This window comes from Puma concolor, chromosome A1, assembly GCF_028749965.1.
Source record: "Puma concolor isolate L17-30 chromosome A1, mPumCon1.1.hap2, whole genome shotgun sequence".
Classification (NCBI taxonomy): domain Eukaryota; kingdom Metazoa; phylum Chordata; class Mammalia; order Carnivora; family Felidae; genus Puma; species Puma concolor.
This window is the reverse complement of record NC_141667.1, coordinates 67,213,627-67,230,361: the sequence shown is the minus strand read 5'-3', so window position 1 is coordinate 67,230,361 and position 16,735 is coordinate 67,213,627. Positions and strand designations below refer to the sequence as shown.

The 16,735-nt window shown below is 57.3% G+C and overlaps 1 protein-coding gene across 2 annotated transcripts; it reads left to right on the top strand.

Annotated features, from left to right (window-relative positions):
• Positions 1 to 1,507: 1,507 nt before the first annotated feature.
• DBN1 (drebrin 1) lies at positions 1,508 to 16,570 on the top strand. 2 transcript variants are annotated; one of them, XM_025923552.2, is made up of 15 exons: positions 1,508 to 1,743; positions 6,467 to 6,522; positions 7,136 to 7,248; positions 7,407 to 7,481; positions 7,582 to 7,728; positions 7,867 to 7,944; positions 8,219 to 8,370; positions 8,455 to 8,518; positions 12,288 to 12,347; positions 12,434 to 12,557; positions 13,355 to 13,492; positions 13,829 to 13,993; positions 14,422 to 15,101; positions 15,367 to 15,469; positions 15,686 to 16,570. In XM_025923552.2, exons 1-15 carry the CDS (start codon positions 1,658 to 1,660, stop codon positions 15,754 to 15,756), a joined length of 2,112 nt encoding a protein of 703 aa, XP_025779337.1. In that variant the 5' UTR covers positions 1,508 to 1,657; the 3' UTR covers positions 15,757 to 16,570. The 2 variants fall into 2 exon arrangements, with proteins under 2 accessions (XP_025779337.1, XP_025779340.1); XM_025923555.2 differs by lacking the exon at positions 13,355 to 13,492 and having other exon boundaries at positions 1,509 to 1,743.
• The last annotated feature ends 165 nt before the right edge of the window (positions 16,571 to 16,735 follow it).

Below are 16,735 nucleotides of genomic sequence, written 5' to 3'. Positions count from 1 at the left end.
GAGGAATCCCAGGGACTCCCTAGAATCCCAGGGACCCTGCCTGGGCCTTGTTCCAAGTGGGGGCTATGGAGAAACTGCCGGGACCAGGGGTCCCGGGCATAGTAGGTGCAGAGTTCCCCAGGCAGGTGTCTGTGAAATGTTTGGGGTTTTATTCCTACTCCAAAGTACCAGGATTCACTGCTGATCCACTCAAACTGTTCTCCTCAGAATAATTGATTGCCCAACTCAGAACTCAGAGGCCCAGCTGGGGACCACCTCTCTACTTCCTGGACTGGACCAAGTAAAGTTGGCTTGTTTCTGTCACCTTCCCACAGAAGATGGGGGTGGGAGGCTTTGTAGGAGATGGAAAAGGCTTCTTAGAGCCGAGGAGGGTTTCAGGGTCTCACCTCAGCAAGGAGTGGAGATGTTCCAGGAGGCCCTGGCAATGGTGCTCACCCCCACACAGGGGACTTCTGTGCTCAGAGCTCTGGGAAACAAAGGTGCCAGGGGGACTGGCCCTGGAGTGTCCTTGGAGGAGCCCTGCCCTGGGAGTCTGGGGTTAGACGCTGCCTCCCTGCTTCCGGAACTCTATTTGGGATTCCTCTGAGAGGCCTGAGGCTTGGGAGAGAAGGCAAAGGAATTCCTAGGCTGGCCCTATTTGGAGGCAGCAAGTAAGGGAGGAGTGCTCAGAATAGAGGTGGAGCAGGGATGGGGAAGAAGATCAGAATGCTGGGGTAATGAGCTGGGTTGGGGCTGGGCATGGTCAAGGAAGCAGGGATGGAGGGGTGTGGTTAGGAACTGAGATCCCAATGGGAATAGGGTAGGCTGGACTGAGTAAGGTGCTGCTAGCGATGGCTGACTGTGAATGTTTGGAGGTGTGGGCTGAGTATGGGGTGGGAGTAGGCAGGGAAAGAAATTGGATTTGGGGTGGAGACACAAGTGACAGTGGATAGTGATGGGGATGGACTAGGAATGGGCCCTTCGGAGGTGGGGATGAGCTGCAGATGGGCCAGGGTGGCTGGTCCAATTGGGTTGGGTTAGGGGGTTGGGACAGAAATGGGTTTAAACTGGTTTGGGATGACGGTGAGGCTGGGACGAAGAGAAATGAAGCACGGAGTGGGGCTGAGTGGGGCTGGGCCCGAATGGAATGAAGTGGGTTTGGAACTGGGACAAGGAGCTGGAAAGAAGAGGGGTGAAGCTGGGCCTGGGTAGTGGTTGCATACGGTAAGTGTGGTGAGGTAGGGTCTCGGCTGGGTAAAGGGCTGGAGAAGTGGGTGAGCGCCTACGTTGGGAACACTGTAGGCGAGGTTTTAGGACGTGGGTGGGACGCGCCTTGAGAGCTGAAGGGCAGACCCGCTCCCGGGCGAAGAGTGCAGGGGCTGTGGGTGAGGGGCGTGGGGGCGCCCCGGGGCAGGCCGGGAAGGGGGGGCGGGCCTCCCCCTGCGCCGGGCCAGGGCGGCGCTAGGACCGAGCGCGCGGAGGGAGCGAGCCGGGCGGAGCCTGCGCCCCCCGCCCCCCGCCGGCCGGCTCCCCTCCCCCCGGCCGCTGGCTCGCTCGGCTCGCAACGCTGCAGAGGCTCCGAGGCGGCAGCGGCGGCGACTCCTTCTTTCCTTCCCTGCTCCTCTGGCCGTCCGTCCGTCTGTGCGTCTGTCCGTTCGGTCTCGGTCCGGCCAGCAGCATGGCTGGCGTCAGCTTCAGCGGCCACCGCCTGGAGCTGCTGGCGGCGTACGAGGAGGTGATTCGGGAGGAGAGCGCGGCCGACTGGTGAGCCCCCCGCCCCCGCCCCCCCCGGCCCCTTTGTCCCCGCGCCGCCGCCGCCGCGCCTTTGTTTCCACCCGGCTCCGCCGCCCTGCAGCCGGGAAGGGAGGGGGAGACCCCGAAATGGTGCAGCGGCCCGGGAGGGCCAGGGAGGGGCTGCCTTTGTGCGTGCCGGGGGAGGGGCCGGGCCGGGCCAGGCGGGGCACTGCCGGGCCCGAGCTCCCACAGGCGGCCAGAGTCTCGCGGTGGGAGCGGTGGCCCGACGCAGGTCAGGGAGAGGCAGGGTCCCAGATGTGTGGTCCGGGGCCGCATGGCCCTGCGGTAGCCCATCCCCCGCCCTCTGCCCTTCCGCCCCGGGCCCGGGGGACAGGTGTGCACGGGGCGGCCAAGGGCACCTTCGCCACCTTCGAGCGGGCGAAGACCGGGCGGGGACGAGGCGGGGACCGAGCTAGCGGAGCCAGCGCAGCCTGCCTTGCCCAGCCCGGCCCGGCCACAGCACAAAGGAAAGCTAGGGCGGGGGAGGAGCAGGGCGGGCTGGGGGCCGGGGCGCCCCGCCCACCGGGGGGCCTCTCGGAGTTGGGGTGTGATGGAAAGACGTTCTTTGCCACATAGCAATCACCCAGTGACTCCTGTTCCCCTCAAGGGTCGTGGAGGAGGCAGAGATGAGTCCTCTTCTCTCCGACCCGACCCGGAGGGGATTGTGGGGACTAGGCATCAGGGCTGGGAGATGCAACGGGGACTGAACTGCCTGGCTAGGTGGCCATCTGGGGTTCCTGGGAGGAAGCCCTCAGGCGCACAAGTGTGGAGGGAACCCCCAAAGAGGGATGAGAGGGTGAGTAGATGCACTGAGCCCCTAAGCCTCATGGCCCAGTGGCCAGGGACTCTCAGCTCCCTGGTGGGGGAAAGCTGAACTACCCTCTCCTGCTTCCCCAGCTGTTGTCTTCCCCTGAGCTGTATGAGGGGATGGGCCACCTGCTCTCCCTCTGGAGTCCCCTGGGTGGCAGGAAAGCAAACTGCCCCATTCAGGAATCATCTTGCCCCAAAATACTCTCTCCTGGGACAGGTACCCATTCTGTTCTCTAGGCCTGTTCTTCTCCTGACAGGCAGGAAACTGAGGCACAGAGAGAGGATAGGCGTGAGGGACCTCACCTGGGCTGGCTTCACCCTCACCTTAGGAGGGCAGTTGGGTAGGGACACTGACCTGGGGGCTGGAGGAGGGGCAAGATGGCCAGGCGCCCATGCCATGGTACTGCAGCACTGGCTGGCAGCCAGGCCTGGAGGGATGGACGCAGGAGACAAGCTCTCATGTCCTGCAGGTCAGTCACAGGAGAGGCCAGCACAGGCTAAGTGGGCAGGCGGCCCACCTATTGTCCCAGCCCTGCCCCAAGGGGGCTGAGATCATGGGAGGAGTTCAGGGCAAGTGGCCGGCTTGGCCTGGTGGAGGAGTTAGCCTTGGGATATGGGCCCTGTCTGCAGAGAGGCACAGCCCACCCTAAGACGTCCCCCTCACCCTCCGGTCTGGTGGTTAGTGTCTGCCATCACCCCATTTCCCCCCTAACCTCCCAGAAATTGGGCTCTGGCGGCCTAGTACAGGGCCACACAACCACTGCTCGCTCACATCCTGCTTAGCCGAGGCCTGGGCTCCCAAAGCCCAGCAGCATCCATGTGGCCAAAGCAAGTTATTCATCACTGGCATGCGTCACCCCCCCCATCTGGGTTGTGTGTGGGACACACACACACACACACACACACACACACACACACACGCAGACACGCACCCTCGCACATGCACACATTTGCTCACTCCCAAGGGCCCAGATAGCATTTTGTAAAAAGAGTGTGAGAATCATATCCTACAGAGTGGGCCATGAATTCCCCAAAGCCCAGTACCGAGCCAGGGGTACAGTGGGGTCTCAAGACTCATGGGCAGACCCTGCACTAGGAGGCCAGAGGAGGGCATCTTGGGTACAGTTGCTGTCTTGGTCAAGGGGCTTGGCACTGCCTTCACTTACCTTGCCTCTGAGTGGGAGGGAAGGGGATGGGGGAGCTCACTCCTAGGTGGCAGAGCCTCTGAAATGGACCACTGCCCTGGCACTGGGCCCAGGAAGTCAGGTTATGTAGTGGGAAGAGCAAGTGTTGTCCTGGGTGTGACACTACTCACTGTGTGACCACACACAAAGTGTCTGCTCCCCTCTGGTCTTTTTGAAAAGATGAAGAGGCGACAGGACTCCACCATATCTGGGACCCCCAAGGCCCTTCCAGCTGCAATATCCTGAGAGTGGGATTGTCCTGAAGAGTCCACCTGCCTTTGGTCCCCCACCTCAGCTGAACTCAGGATCTCCCTGGAGTGGCTACACTCCAGTCCCCACCCCACCCTAGTCCAGTGTCTCTGGCCTAGGTGGTTTCTCAGAGTTTGTGTCAGTATCACAGGTACCTACTGTTGCTGCCCTATGCTGGTCTTGGAACCCAGGGAGTGATAAGTGTGGATTGACCAAATCAAATGCTCAGCTTCACAAAGCTTACAGCTAGGGTATTGTCTGTCTTCAGGGGTTGGAGCTGGTAAGACAGGTAGATTCCTGGGCCTCCCTTCCTGATACCTTGTGGTGTCACCAGCTCCCACCCATGCAGGCCCAGGCTGCCTCTGATGTGTTGGAGGAGCTCAGGTCTAGTGAAAGCTAGGATGGGTTCAGATGCCTCTTGCTGTCCCTGCTGGGGTGTGGTAAGTGCTCTGGGAAGGTGCAGCTTAGGGCAGGGCTTTCTTGGGAGCTGGCACTGGGGGCCCTGAAGGATTTCAGCCAAGGGTGGGCAGTGGGGTAGAGAACTAAGTCTGGCCTTCCTGTGGAGGGAACCACATATGCAGAGGCTCCAGGGTGGGAAATATCCAGAATTGTGTTTGGGATAAGGGAGCCATCCAGCACACCCCAAGTGTTTGGTGTGGATATGGATGTCTGGCTGGAAAGACAGGTGGGGCGGAGCTCAGGGTTGAAGGCCTGCAACTTAGGCATGGTTTCTGCCAGGCAAGGGCTGTGGCCATAGCAGGAAAAGATGGCCAGAGGTGGGTAGGCAAGGGTTGGGGCGGAAGGGGTCCTTGGCAGGCAGGTGTTCTTGTGGGGAGCAAGGGCCCCCAGAGAGGCTGACAAGTTGTTCCAGCGAGATGTGATATCTAGAGCAGTGTCTGGCAGCCAGGGTCTTTGAGTTCTGCCTCCATTTCTGGTCTGCAGAATGGAGACAGACAGACTCTCCCTGCTTCTCTGAGGGCCCTTTGTTCCCAGTGGTGGGTTAGGGTAGCCAGACAGGTGGTGGGACAGCTGTGCTGGGAAGCAGCTGCCAGGGTTGGGGCCCAGGCAACAGTTGGACCAGGAGCTCCCAGCTCCACAGCCCACCTGTGTCCCTTTCTGGAGGGGGGGAATCCCAAGAAGCAGGGGGCTAGGGATCCTGACTTGTGCTGACCCCTTGAGACTGGGCCAGGCCCTCCTTCCTTCCCTGGGCCCTCCTCCTTCCTTCCTCCCTCCCTCCCCCTTCTTCTCTCCCCCTCCTTCTCTCCCCCTCCTTCCTCTTCCCGCTCTCCCTCCCCCTTTCTTCCCTCGCTCCCTGTCTTTCGTTTTCTCTTCATCCCTTCACTTCCTTTCTTTTCTCTTTCTTCCTCCTTTCTTTCTGTTTCCCCCTCCCTTTCTCTTCTCCATCACCTTGCCTCCCCTTCTTCTAGCTCCTAGCCTCCTCCACTTGTTCTGGGAGTAGAGAAAGGAAAGCGTGGAGAAGGAGCTTGAGACCTCTTGAGCCTCCGGGACAAGGCTCTTCTTCCTCGCTCCAGTGGGTTCTCAGGAAACGTCTCTGCCTTCCCTTGCGCGAAATGGATGCTGTGCCACTGCTGCTTGGGGAGAAAAAGCCAGGGCAGAAAAAGCTAAGGAGGGGGAAGGAAGAAGGCTGCTACAGTCAGCTTTCTGGTGAAGCTAAGGCAGAAGGAAAGGCCAGCATTCCCGGGAGGCTAGGGCCTCAGCTCTGGTAGAGGCCTAGGGCCTGGAAGGCCAGGAGAACATGCCAGGGGTCTGAGTCTGGGCAAGAGTGACAAGAGTGGCCACGTTGACCTCATCCCCATTTCTGAGAGGCCAAGATTGAGGCCAAAGCCATGTCCCCAGGGTCCTTTGTGTTCAGGAGAATGTGGGTAGGGTGGGCCAGTCATGTGCCAATTGCCAGGTTGCCATGGTTACCCAGGGATGCCCATCGAAGAGAGCACCAGGTTCTCTCTCCTCCCCCTCCCTTGCCATGGGAGGAGGGGCCGTGGGTACTGAAGAACACGCCAGGTAGGTTCCTGGCGACAGCCAATGGAGGATGAGGATCATGGTAGCCAGGGAACGGTAACCAAGGAACCGTCGCCTTGGAATCTCCCATCTCACACCCGCTCACTGGGTTGTAGGCTGCCAGGGCCCAGGCTCTGAGCATGGGACACATAGGCTCCCTCAAAGCCAGCAACTAGGCAGCGATTTCTGCCCCATTGCCTACTCCCCGGCTGACCCAGGCCTCCCTGTCCCAGGTCCCAGGCTGCCTCCCACTGGGCTTCAGCCAGAATTGGTGCCTAGCCCTGCTGTCGTGATGACATGGCAGTGCTGGGCCAGAATCCATACTCTTGGCCTGCCCCCTCTGTGTTCCTCCTCCTCCCCAGAGCCATCCCCACCCAAAATTGGCAGCCTGGGCCCTGACAGTACTCTGAGCCACCCCTCCCTTTCCCCAGGGCTCTGTACACATATGAGGATGGCTCAGATGACCTCAAGCTTGCAGCATCAGGAGGTAAGAATTCCAGCCATTCCTTTGCCTTTCTCTCCTCCCCCTCCTCTGGTTGTTTTCTTCCCCACCCGCCTGGCTGCATGCCATCTCCTTGCTTGCAGCCAGTCGACCCACACTTGTCTGCCTGTGTCCTTCCTCCAGCCATCCCTAAGATCCCCAGGGTGGGGAGGGAGGGAGCCTTGCTTGCTATTTGATTATAAGAAGAGTGAGCCTCAGAAAGGGAGAGTGACTGTCCAAAGTCACTCAGCTAGGAGAGAAGGGGCCTGGCAGGTATGGCCCGGATCACTTCCACTTTCTCGGGAACCCAGGGGTTTTAAATTTTACCTCAGCGGGCACTAGCACGGTGTAAGAGATGGTGTGTGAACAGTGAGACAAGGGATGTGTGAAGAACAAACACTTCCTCAGTCCTACCCTAAGTCAGGCCCCAGGGGTTTCAGAGACAAAGCTCGCTCCTGCCTGCTGGCCCTGTCTCACACCAGCACAGAACTGCGGGGCCTCCAGATCTCTGGGTGTGCCTGCAGAGCCCACGAGAGGAGTCTTTCCTTCGGGCTCCAGGCCCTTTGCAGGGTAAGGGTTCAGGAGATGGAGAGTCCTGATACCCTCCTGATTCCCCCAGATGGGGGTTTGCAGGAGCTCTCCGGCCACTTTGAGAACCAGAAGGTGATGTACGGCTTCTGCAGCGTCAAGGACTCCCAGGCTGCTCTGCCAAAATATGTGCTCATCAACTGGGTATGCAGCTATGGGCTGGGAAGGGAGTAAAGTCCCCACTTCACCCACTGACACCACCAGAGAGCGCCCCACTAGCCCCCTGGAAAGAGACCCCGGGGCCTCAGGCTGCTGACCCCTCTTGTTCTTTCCCGACCTCCTCTTCCCTGGGTACTTTGCAGGTTGGTGAAGATGTGCCTGATGCCCGCAAATGCGCTTGTGCCAGCCACGTGGCTAAGGTGGCTGAATTCTTCCAGGTGCGAGTGGGGTTGGGGCTTGTGGGAGCAGGGTCTCTGCACTGGCTGGTGGTAGTGATGGGACAGAGCCATGCTGCCTGAACACGACTTCTTGCTGCAGGGTGTCGACGTGATTGTGAACGCCAGCAGCGTGGAAGACATAGATGCGGGTGCCATCGGGCAGCGACTCTCCAATGGGCTAGCACGGCTCTCCAGCCCTGTGCTGCACCGACTGCGGCTACGTGAGGATGAGAACGCCGAGCCGGTGGTCAGTGTGCCTGGGGCAGGCTGGCCCTGCCAGGGCTGCACCTGCCCCACCTCTCTCGGTCCTCACCCTTTGTGTATGGCAGCTCCCGGAGCACTCAGCCCATTCTCCCCACTCATGCCAAGCCATTTGACTTTGCAGGGCACCACCTATCAGAAAACTGATGCAGCTGTGGAAATGAAGCGGATTAACCGCGAGCAGTTCTGGGAGCAAGCCAAGGTGTGGACCTTGGCGCCAGCTTTCAGGCTGAGCTGCCCCTCCCTGACCCTACCCCAAGGCATAGCTCTGGCTTCTATCCCCAGGTCCTTCCCTTAAACAATGTGTTCCATCTTGTTTGCTACCCCAGCTGAAAGAGGGAGCCCTTTTGGCTTTATGCCTATAGGGCATAAATCCCAGAACTGGTACCTCCCCAATCCTGGGTTGGGGATGGGCTGGAGGGGCAGAGGCGGGCCCCAGCTCAGGGCCTGCACTGCCTTGGCGTGGGGGGTTGCAGAAGGAGGAAGAGCTGAGGAAGGAGGAAGAGCGGAAGAAAGCTCTGGATGAGAGACTCCGGTTTGAGCAAGAGCGGATGGAGCAGGAGCGGCAGGAGCAGGAGGAGCGGGAACGGCGCTACCGAGAGCGGGAACAGCAGATAGAGGAGCACAGGTCGGCCCTGCCCCACTCCAGGCCACATGCTCCAGGCCTTCAGTGGACCCACCCTCAGGTGTGCATGCTGGCTTATCGTTCCAGGAGGAAACAGCAGACGTTAGAAGCTGAGGAGGCCAAGCGGCGGTTGAAAGAGCAGTCTATCTTTGTAAGTTTTTAGCCAGGGCTCCCAGTCTCCTAGTGAGGGGAAGTGAGAATGGTCCTTGTGTTCCTGGGCTTCGCGGGAGGGGCGGGGGGATATCCGTGGCTTGGGGACAGTTCCAGGTGTTCAGGGTACCTTTGCATGGACATGGAGTATCACAGTGTGTCAGGCCTGCCACCTGATCATGTGGGCCTCTGTTCCTTGGCTGTGGAAAGAAACCTCCTTGGAAGAAGCTTCTTTTATAGAATAGAAGAGAAAATCTACCATGACCTTCACTGACCAGCCTCCCTCTACCCCTCCCAGTGGAGCCTAAAAGGCTTGGGGTAGATTGGGCACACTTCCTGCACTTTGGGTTCTGGCGGCATGGTCGCCACCACAGTTGTGCTGCAGAGCCACATGAATGAGCCCGGGCCAGTGCTCTGAGCATCTGTAGTATCTCCTTTAGAGTAGCCCCTGTTCCGAGGGTGCCGTCTGACATCCAAACATTGGGATGGGCCGTGGGACCTGACCCTTTGAAAATCATAGTGGAGTTGAGTCTTCATGCTTTGAATTGAATTTTGTATTTCAGCAATAGCTAAAGTCGTTCAGGGCTGAACATGGTATAGTTCAGGATGGGAGGTGGGTACTACTCATCTGGATTGGGACTATGATGGCCATTTGTGCTGCGGGGACACAGGGTCAAACTCACAGGAGGCTGGGAAGGAGGAGACCGGTCAGCCCTGCAGAGGCCCTGGCATGAAGTGGCTGTCATAGTTCACTCTAATCACAGTAGCCCCTCGGGGCGGAGATGATGTGTGGTTAGTAAGCTCCACCTGCAATCGTTCATTCAGCAAACATTTGTCACCTGCCATGTGCCAGGTGTTCGAAACAGTGGAGAACAAGGTGGGCAAGATTTTTTTCAAAATTAATCAGTGAATCCGCTTATTTTGAATTGTGCCGAAACGTATGTAACATAAAATGTGCCACCTTAACCATTTTTTAAGCGTACAGCTTAGTGGTATTAAGATTGCCAATATGTTCGTATTGTACAACTGTCATCACTATTTATCCTCAAAAATTTCATCTTCCCATACTGAAACTCTGTCTGCATTAAACATTAAACTCCCCATTCTCTGTTTCCCCAGACCTCAGGCAACTGCCTTTCTACTTTGTATGAATTTGATGCCTCTGAAGTACCTCATTTGAATGGAATCATGTAATATTTTTTCCTTTTGTGACTAGGTTATTTCACTTTGCAGTGTTTTCAAGGTTCATCCATGTGTCAGAATGTCTTCCTTTTTAAGGCTGATAATACTCCATTGTATGTATACACCACATTTTGTTTACCCATTCAGAGCAAGGTCATTTTGAAAAAGTTGATTTTGACAGAAAATTTCACACACACGCACTCAGAAGTAGAAACAGTAGTAGAGTGAATCCCCTGATCACTCATCTTCACCAGTTGTCAGCATTTTAGTCAAAGTCTTAGAAGTCTTAACACCATTACCATTACATTAGAGTCTCGTCTGGCCCTTCAAGTGTGGCTCATGTGACAGTGACAGTGGATGCTCTAGCAGGTCAGTGTGGTGACCCTACAACTGCAGGACTTTAAAGACAGTCCCGTGTGTGAATTTTGGAATTTAGGACCATAAAATGCTTTCTCCTTGCTTAAGCTGTTCTGCTTTCTGTCCTCTGTTAAGAATTGCATTCCTTATACTGAGTTCCGTTTTTGCCTGGGCTGCCAGGGAGCTCCCCATGTATCTGAAGCTGCTCAGGCACAGCAGTGCTTTTGACCCTATGATTAGTGTATTGGTCTCACTTTCCTACCCAGAGCCCTAATTTGTTTCAGTGTTTTGCACGTTGTTGGTAGTTAAGGCTTTTGTGATGAGCTTGCCTCTAGTCCTTTTTTTGAATCTGGCAAAGGACTCTAGTGAGGTTACACTAGCCAGTGCTGGAACATCATCAAAGGCTGGTGGCATGTAATTTATAGGAAGGCAAGGACCCTGCCTGGAGCCGAGTGAGCTGAGGAGCAAGGGAGATATGAATGGAAATAGAGAGAGGTAGGTCAGAGGAGGACTTTAGATTTCATTCTGGAAGACACAAAGCTGTGGTTGGAGTGACATCCATCTTGAGGGGTACTTTGGAGGGCCATTTTCTTAATGTATCCTGAGGGGAAAATTTAAGTTTTAGATTATGTGCTCAAAACAAAGAAGCTCTGTAACTTCACCACCTTACCTGCAGCTTATTCTCTCTGCATCAGTCCCCTCCCCCAACCTACCCCATTTGCCACAATAGTAGCAGGAGCAGCACTGATTAAAAATCTTTGATGTAGTGAGTTCAGTTGTGCAAATGTGTGCCAACTGAACCATGTGCTGGCCACTCACACACAGATCTGACTTCTCAGCCTGTGTCACCCACAGGGGGCAGGGGTGATGATCCCAGAAAAAGGAAATTATGATATAGTGTCATATGTGGTGTATGCCTGGAACACCTCATGGAGACCCAAAAATGACCTGAATGGGCGAGGGTCCTTTTGTTCAGGAGGCAGTGCCAAGCTGAGGCTGAAAGCAGGAAGAGTTGAACCTGGGGTGGAAGTTGGGCATTTGGGGCAAGAGGGATTGATCTCCCGTGTGAAGGCATGGAGGTGGGAAATGGTGTGCGTGTTCCAGGAACTGTGACTACATTGTGCTGAGGACTTTGTGTTTCATCTTACAGGTAGTGTGGGTGAGTCACGGCGGGAGGAGGGTGTGAGAGAGGTGACGGGCTAGATCAGGCAAGCGAAAGGGAATGTAGGATAAACAATGAGCCCCATCTGCCTTTATTCCTGGGGTTGCGGCCTCAAAACTGTACAGTGCAGGTAGCTAGTGAAGTGCAGTAGGGGATGGTCTGCAGCAAGCTGGGGTGAGGGTTCCAGCAGTACAGCTCTGGCCAAGAGCACACGGGCCATTGTTGCCAGGGCTTCTGGCATTTCAGGGGAAACTAGAGATCCTGATTTCGGTCTGATACTCCTGATTTTTAAGTGGTAGCAACTAATGTTTTAAAAACATCATACTGGGGGTGCCTGGGTGACTCGGTTAAGTGTCCGACTCCTCTAACTTTAGCTCAGGTCGTGGATGGAGCCCCATATCGGGCTCTACACCGAGAGTGGAGCCTCCTTGGGATTCTCTCTCCCTCCCTCTCTGCCTCTACCCCGTGTGTATACATGCACTTTCTCTCTCTCAAAATAAATGAATAAACATTAAAAAAAATAATAAAAACATCATACTGGCAAAACAAAAGCCGTCTGTGGGCCATACTCAGCTAGTACTCACTCCGGCTCATGAGAAGCTCCCCAAGGGATGTTAAGCTAGGAGAAATCATGGTCTGATTTGGATTTTGGAAAAAATCTTTTTATGGGAAGAGAGCAAGGATATGGGACTAATGAGAAGCCTCCTGTCATAATGCCAAGATCCAGGCATCAGTGATGGGGGTGTGGTTGGCTAGGTACTGAGGTAGGAGGTCCAGGAAAAGTTAGCTACAAAGCAGGGAGCACTCCTGAATGACCCTGGATGCCTGTTGGATCTCAGGGTGATGGTGCAGGAGTCCCTGAGCTGGGTACCCAGGGCCTGTCTGAGCTGGAGATGAGGTGGCTGAGGGCCTTGTAGATAAAGGGACTATGTGACTGGGTAGTGAAGGGAGCAGGGGTGCCGCCCCCAAGCTGCTTCCTGCCAGGTTGTGGAGAAAACATGAGGCCTGTAAGAAGGCCAAGAGCTCCTGGGAGAGTGGGATGACCAGGACACTGTCTTTTTGGTTTCAGGGTGACCAGCGGGATGAAGAAGAAGAGACCCAGATGAAGAAGTCAGAATCGGAGGTAGAGGTGAGAGTTGGGGGAGCAGGACAAAGTGAGGTGGGCAGGGCTTGCCTTAGCTGGGCCTGGCTCTCACCCTTTCTTTGTGCCCCTAGGAGGCAGCAGCCATTATTGCCCAGCGGCCTGACAACCCACGGGAGTTCTTCAAGCAGCAGGAACGAGTTGCGTCGGCCTCTGCGGGCAGCTGCGATGCACCCTCACCCTTCAACCACCGACCAGGTAGTCCCAGGTCTAACCCCGCCCCCCACCTGACCCCCTCTCCTCAGGTTTTGGGCCTGAGCCTCTCTGCGACTCTTTCTTGGAAGGGAAGCCTTCCTTGCCCAAGGACCCCTTTGGAGAAGGCAAGGCCATCCATTCATCAAGTGTGCTTTCACCCACTGGCTCCCAGGTGGCAGGACTGAGAGGGGCTCAGGTGGGGGGGGTTGGTGTTGGCCTTGGCTGAGCAACAGGTAGTGCTAGAGGTCATCTGGGCAGCTCTGGCATGGGCTGAAACCACCCCTCCCGCCCCCTCCCCCTGCCCTTGAGTGTGGGGAGTGGCCCTCCTGGGGTTGAACTAGGTCTTGCCTGAAGGGCTGTGGGTGCATGTGCAGTGGACTCTTACTCTGGCCCTGAGTTTGAGCAGCCTGGAGCCTGTACCCAGTGCTCACCGTTGGGATTCTCCCTGTGCAACTTCCACCTCCCTCCACAAAGCACCCTCCTGCTCTGTCTGCTGATCTGAGTGTTTGCCCCTGCTGTGTGCTTGGCCTTGTGCTGGGGTTCCAGGGGTGGGGCAGGCTGTCCCTGTACTGCTTTGAGTCTGGCTTTGTGTGGCAAGCTCATTGCTCTGCTTGTCTGGTGCTGGTGGGAATCATCTGATGGTTTGAGGCTGTGGCCTAGTATGGCTGATTGTGTGCCCTAGCGGAAGGCAGTTTGGACTTCTAGGGCCAGCCCTGGGGGCGGGTGAGGCCTCATGGGGGTGGGGGGGGAGACTGACCCTCTCTTGTCCTCTGTCTCTCTCTGTCTGTCTCTCTCGGCAGGTCGTCCGTACTGCCCTTTCATAAAGGCATCGGACAGTGGGCCTTCCTCCTCCTCCTCTTCCTCCTCCTCCCCTCCACGGACTCCCTTTCCCTATATCACCTGTCACCGCACCCCAAACCTCTCTTCCTCCCTCCCATGTAGGTAGCAGCCCCAGGCCTCAGTGGGGTGGGGTAAGGAGGGCCCCGCTTCCCAGCAGTGCCCCTGCCCTCCCCCATCCTGACCGCTGATCTCTGGTGTTTGTCCCCAGAGCAGGTATTACCTGCCTCTTTCCCCTGGCCCTGAAGGGGCTCTTGTCCCAAGGGACCTGGCTTCTAGGGTCTGGAGCTGTGGTCTGGCCCCTGAAGGGCTGGGGGGCTCCTAGCCCCTACCCAGACTCCAGACAGGAGGTGATGGCCAGGCCCCCAAGGTGGACAATCCTGGTCCCACCTGGCTCCCTTGGCCCTTACTGACCAGCCTGGGGGTTTGTTCCATAGGCAGCCACCTGGACAGCCACCGGAGGATGGCACCCACCCCCATCCCCACCCGGAGCCCATCTGATTCCAGCACGGCTTCTACCCCTGTCGCTGAACAGATTGAGCGGGCTCTGGATGAGGTCACGTCCTCGCAGCCTCCACCACTGCCTCCGCCACCCCCTCAAGGTGAATGAGGGGCTGCACCCTAGCTGCACCAGGCCTCTCCCCAGTCCCCAGGCTGGGAACCCCACGTGGCCATAGTAACAACTCCTTAGGGATCTGGGCCACCCATCACTGGGCCTCCCAGTAGCTATGGCAGGGAGGAAGCTTGGTGTTGCAGTCAGACCTGCTATCTCTGAATCTCAGTATCTCTCACTGGAATGCGGATGGGGCCTTCCTCCCAGGGCTGCCGAGCAGTTTAAAGACACTAGGAGATAAAGGGGCAGCAGGGCCCAGTGGGTGTTCTGGAAGGTGCTCTGTATGGAGCTCTTAGTGGAAGCCTTCTGTCCTGGAAGTCAGGGGGTAGGCAGAGTACAGTAGGGTGGCTGTCCCAGGCCTGCTTCTTTCCCTGAGGGAGCTGACCACATCTCTCTCCTGCATTTGTGCTATTGCAGAGACCCAGGAGCCCGAGCCTGGCCTGGATAGTGAAGAGACCAGCAAAGAGGCCAGAGCAACAGCCCCTCAGGCCTGGGCAGGCCCCATGGAGGAGCCCCCACAGGCACCAGAGCCTCCCCAGGGGCAAGGCAGCCCCACGGAGGACTTGATGTTCATGGCATCTCCAGAGCAGGCTGTCCTGGCTGCCCCTCTGGAGCCTGCCATGGCCAACACCACCACAGCTGACATCCCGGTAGCTGATGCCATTGAAACCGACACTGCCACTGCCGATACCGCTGTTGCCAACACCATTTCCCCTGCCGCTGCCAGCCTCATTGACCTATGGCCTGGCAACGGGGAAGAGGCCTCCATATCCCAGGCTGAGCCTAGGGTCCCTACACCACCTTCAGGTGCCGAGGTCACTCTGGCAGAGGTACCCCTGCTAGATGAGGTGGTTGAGGAGCCACTGCCACTGGCAGGCAAAGGCTGTGCCAACCTTCTCAATTTTGATGAGCTGCCTGAGCCGCCAGCTACCTTCTGTGACCCAGAAGAGGAAATAGAAGGGGAGCCTCTGGCCACCTCCCAGGTCCCAACTCTGCCCTCTGCTCTAGAGGAGCTGGATCAGGAGCCAGAGCTGGAGCCAGAGCCAGAGCCCCACCTGCTGACCAATGGCGAGACCACCCAGAAGGAGGGGACCCAGGTGGGGCAGGGACAGCCTGGTGGTAGGGGTGGTGGTCAGGGTTCTAGCAGGCAGTACCTCCATTCTCTGAGACCCATATTATTGGAGGGAGGCTCCATTTCATTCTCCCTCCTTGGGCCATCTCTGCTTTTGTGCCCAAGGCAGGCATATGTTTCCCTGGAAACCACTGATAGAATCACTGGTTGCTGGGGAAACGCTCAGGCCTGGTAGGTCAGCCCTAGCCCTCCTGGGTGGGGCCCAGTGACCTGGAGCTTTCTTCCTGCAGGCCAGTGAGGGGTACTTCAGCCAATCACAGGAGGAGGAGTTCGCCCAATCCGAAGAGCTGTGCGCAAAGGCCCCGCCTCCTGTGTTCTACAACAAACCTCCAGGTAGTGCTGGGGTGGGTGATAGGGAGGAGTTCCGGTAGGGGTGCTGGGTTCAAGTGTGAAGATGCGCGCGCGCGCGCACACACACACGCACACACACGATCACTTGGGGGTGTTGCGTTCAAGTGTGGATACAGCCACAGCTCCCAGGGGTTTGGGGAAACAGCCATGGATGTGCTGAGCCATCTCCTTATCTTCCCTCCTTTCCCAACACCATAGAAATCGACATCACCTGCTGGGATGCAGACCCAGTACCAGAAGAGGAGGAGGGCTTCGAGGGCGGTGATTAGCGGTGGCGCCCGCCCTCAGGCTGCCCTCGCCAAGGCCGCCCACCTGTGCCGGCCTCTGGCCAGACGGCCCGCCGTGCCTGCACTCGCAGCAGCTCCGCCTGGCACCCACTCCGGATTCCGGCCCTGGCCCGGGACTTGGCCGCTTCCCCACCCACAGGGCCTGACTTTTACAGCTTTTCTCTTTTTTTTAAAGTTGATAGGAGACTTGTACAGTTGACTGGTTTTCCTCCCGTTGGTAGTTGAGACGCTGTTGCAAATTCTACCCCCTCCCCGCCCGGACCAGATTGTAGCTCTTAGTCCTCCCTGCTCACTCAGCTGGACGGGGTGGAGGCCTCGCCCTTCGTGGGAGCCTGGCGTCGGGGGAGCTCTGGTGGGAAAATGCCCCACCTCTTTTCCTAGTTTTATGTTTCTTGGAAAAATATCACTTTGTATTCTCTGTCCAGGGCTTCAGATATTTTGCACGAATTTTAAAACATGGCAATAAATGGCTCGTGGGCTCTGGCTCCCTGGGACCCCCTCCCCGCCCTTCTCTTGACCCCTCCCCGCCTGGCCCAAAGGAAGTAGGCCCAGCTGGGGCCCCTCGGCTTCCAGGCCCTTTCCTGCCCCCCTCCTGCTGGGCAGGTCCCAAGCTGGAGGCCCTAGGCGCGGATCAGGTTAGGGCTATCGGTGGGGCCCGGGGCTTAAATGGCCCCTCCCTAACTCCTCCCTCTTTGCTTGGGTTCCTTTTTCACGTTCAGTAACTGTTTTTGGAAAGCACAAACTTCTGTAACGGGTCGTGCTCATGTCTGTTAATAAAGAAATCCAGATCCCTTCAGGCCTGCTGCTCCGGGCCTCCAGGGGCGGATCTGTGGTGTGCCGCCTCCCCTGACCCCCATTCCCAACTCTTCCCACCTCCAAGGCCACAGGGAGCACCCTCACCGTGATCTCACGGGCAGGGAAGGTAGGGTCTGGAGCTCCCAGGGGAATCAGCCTGTGAAGT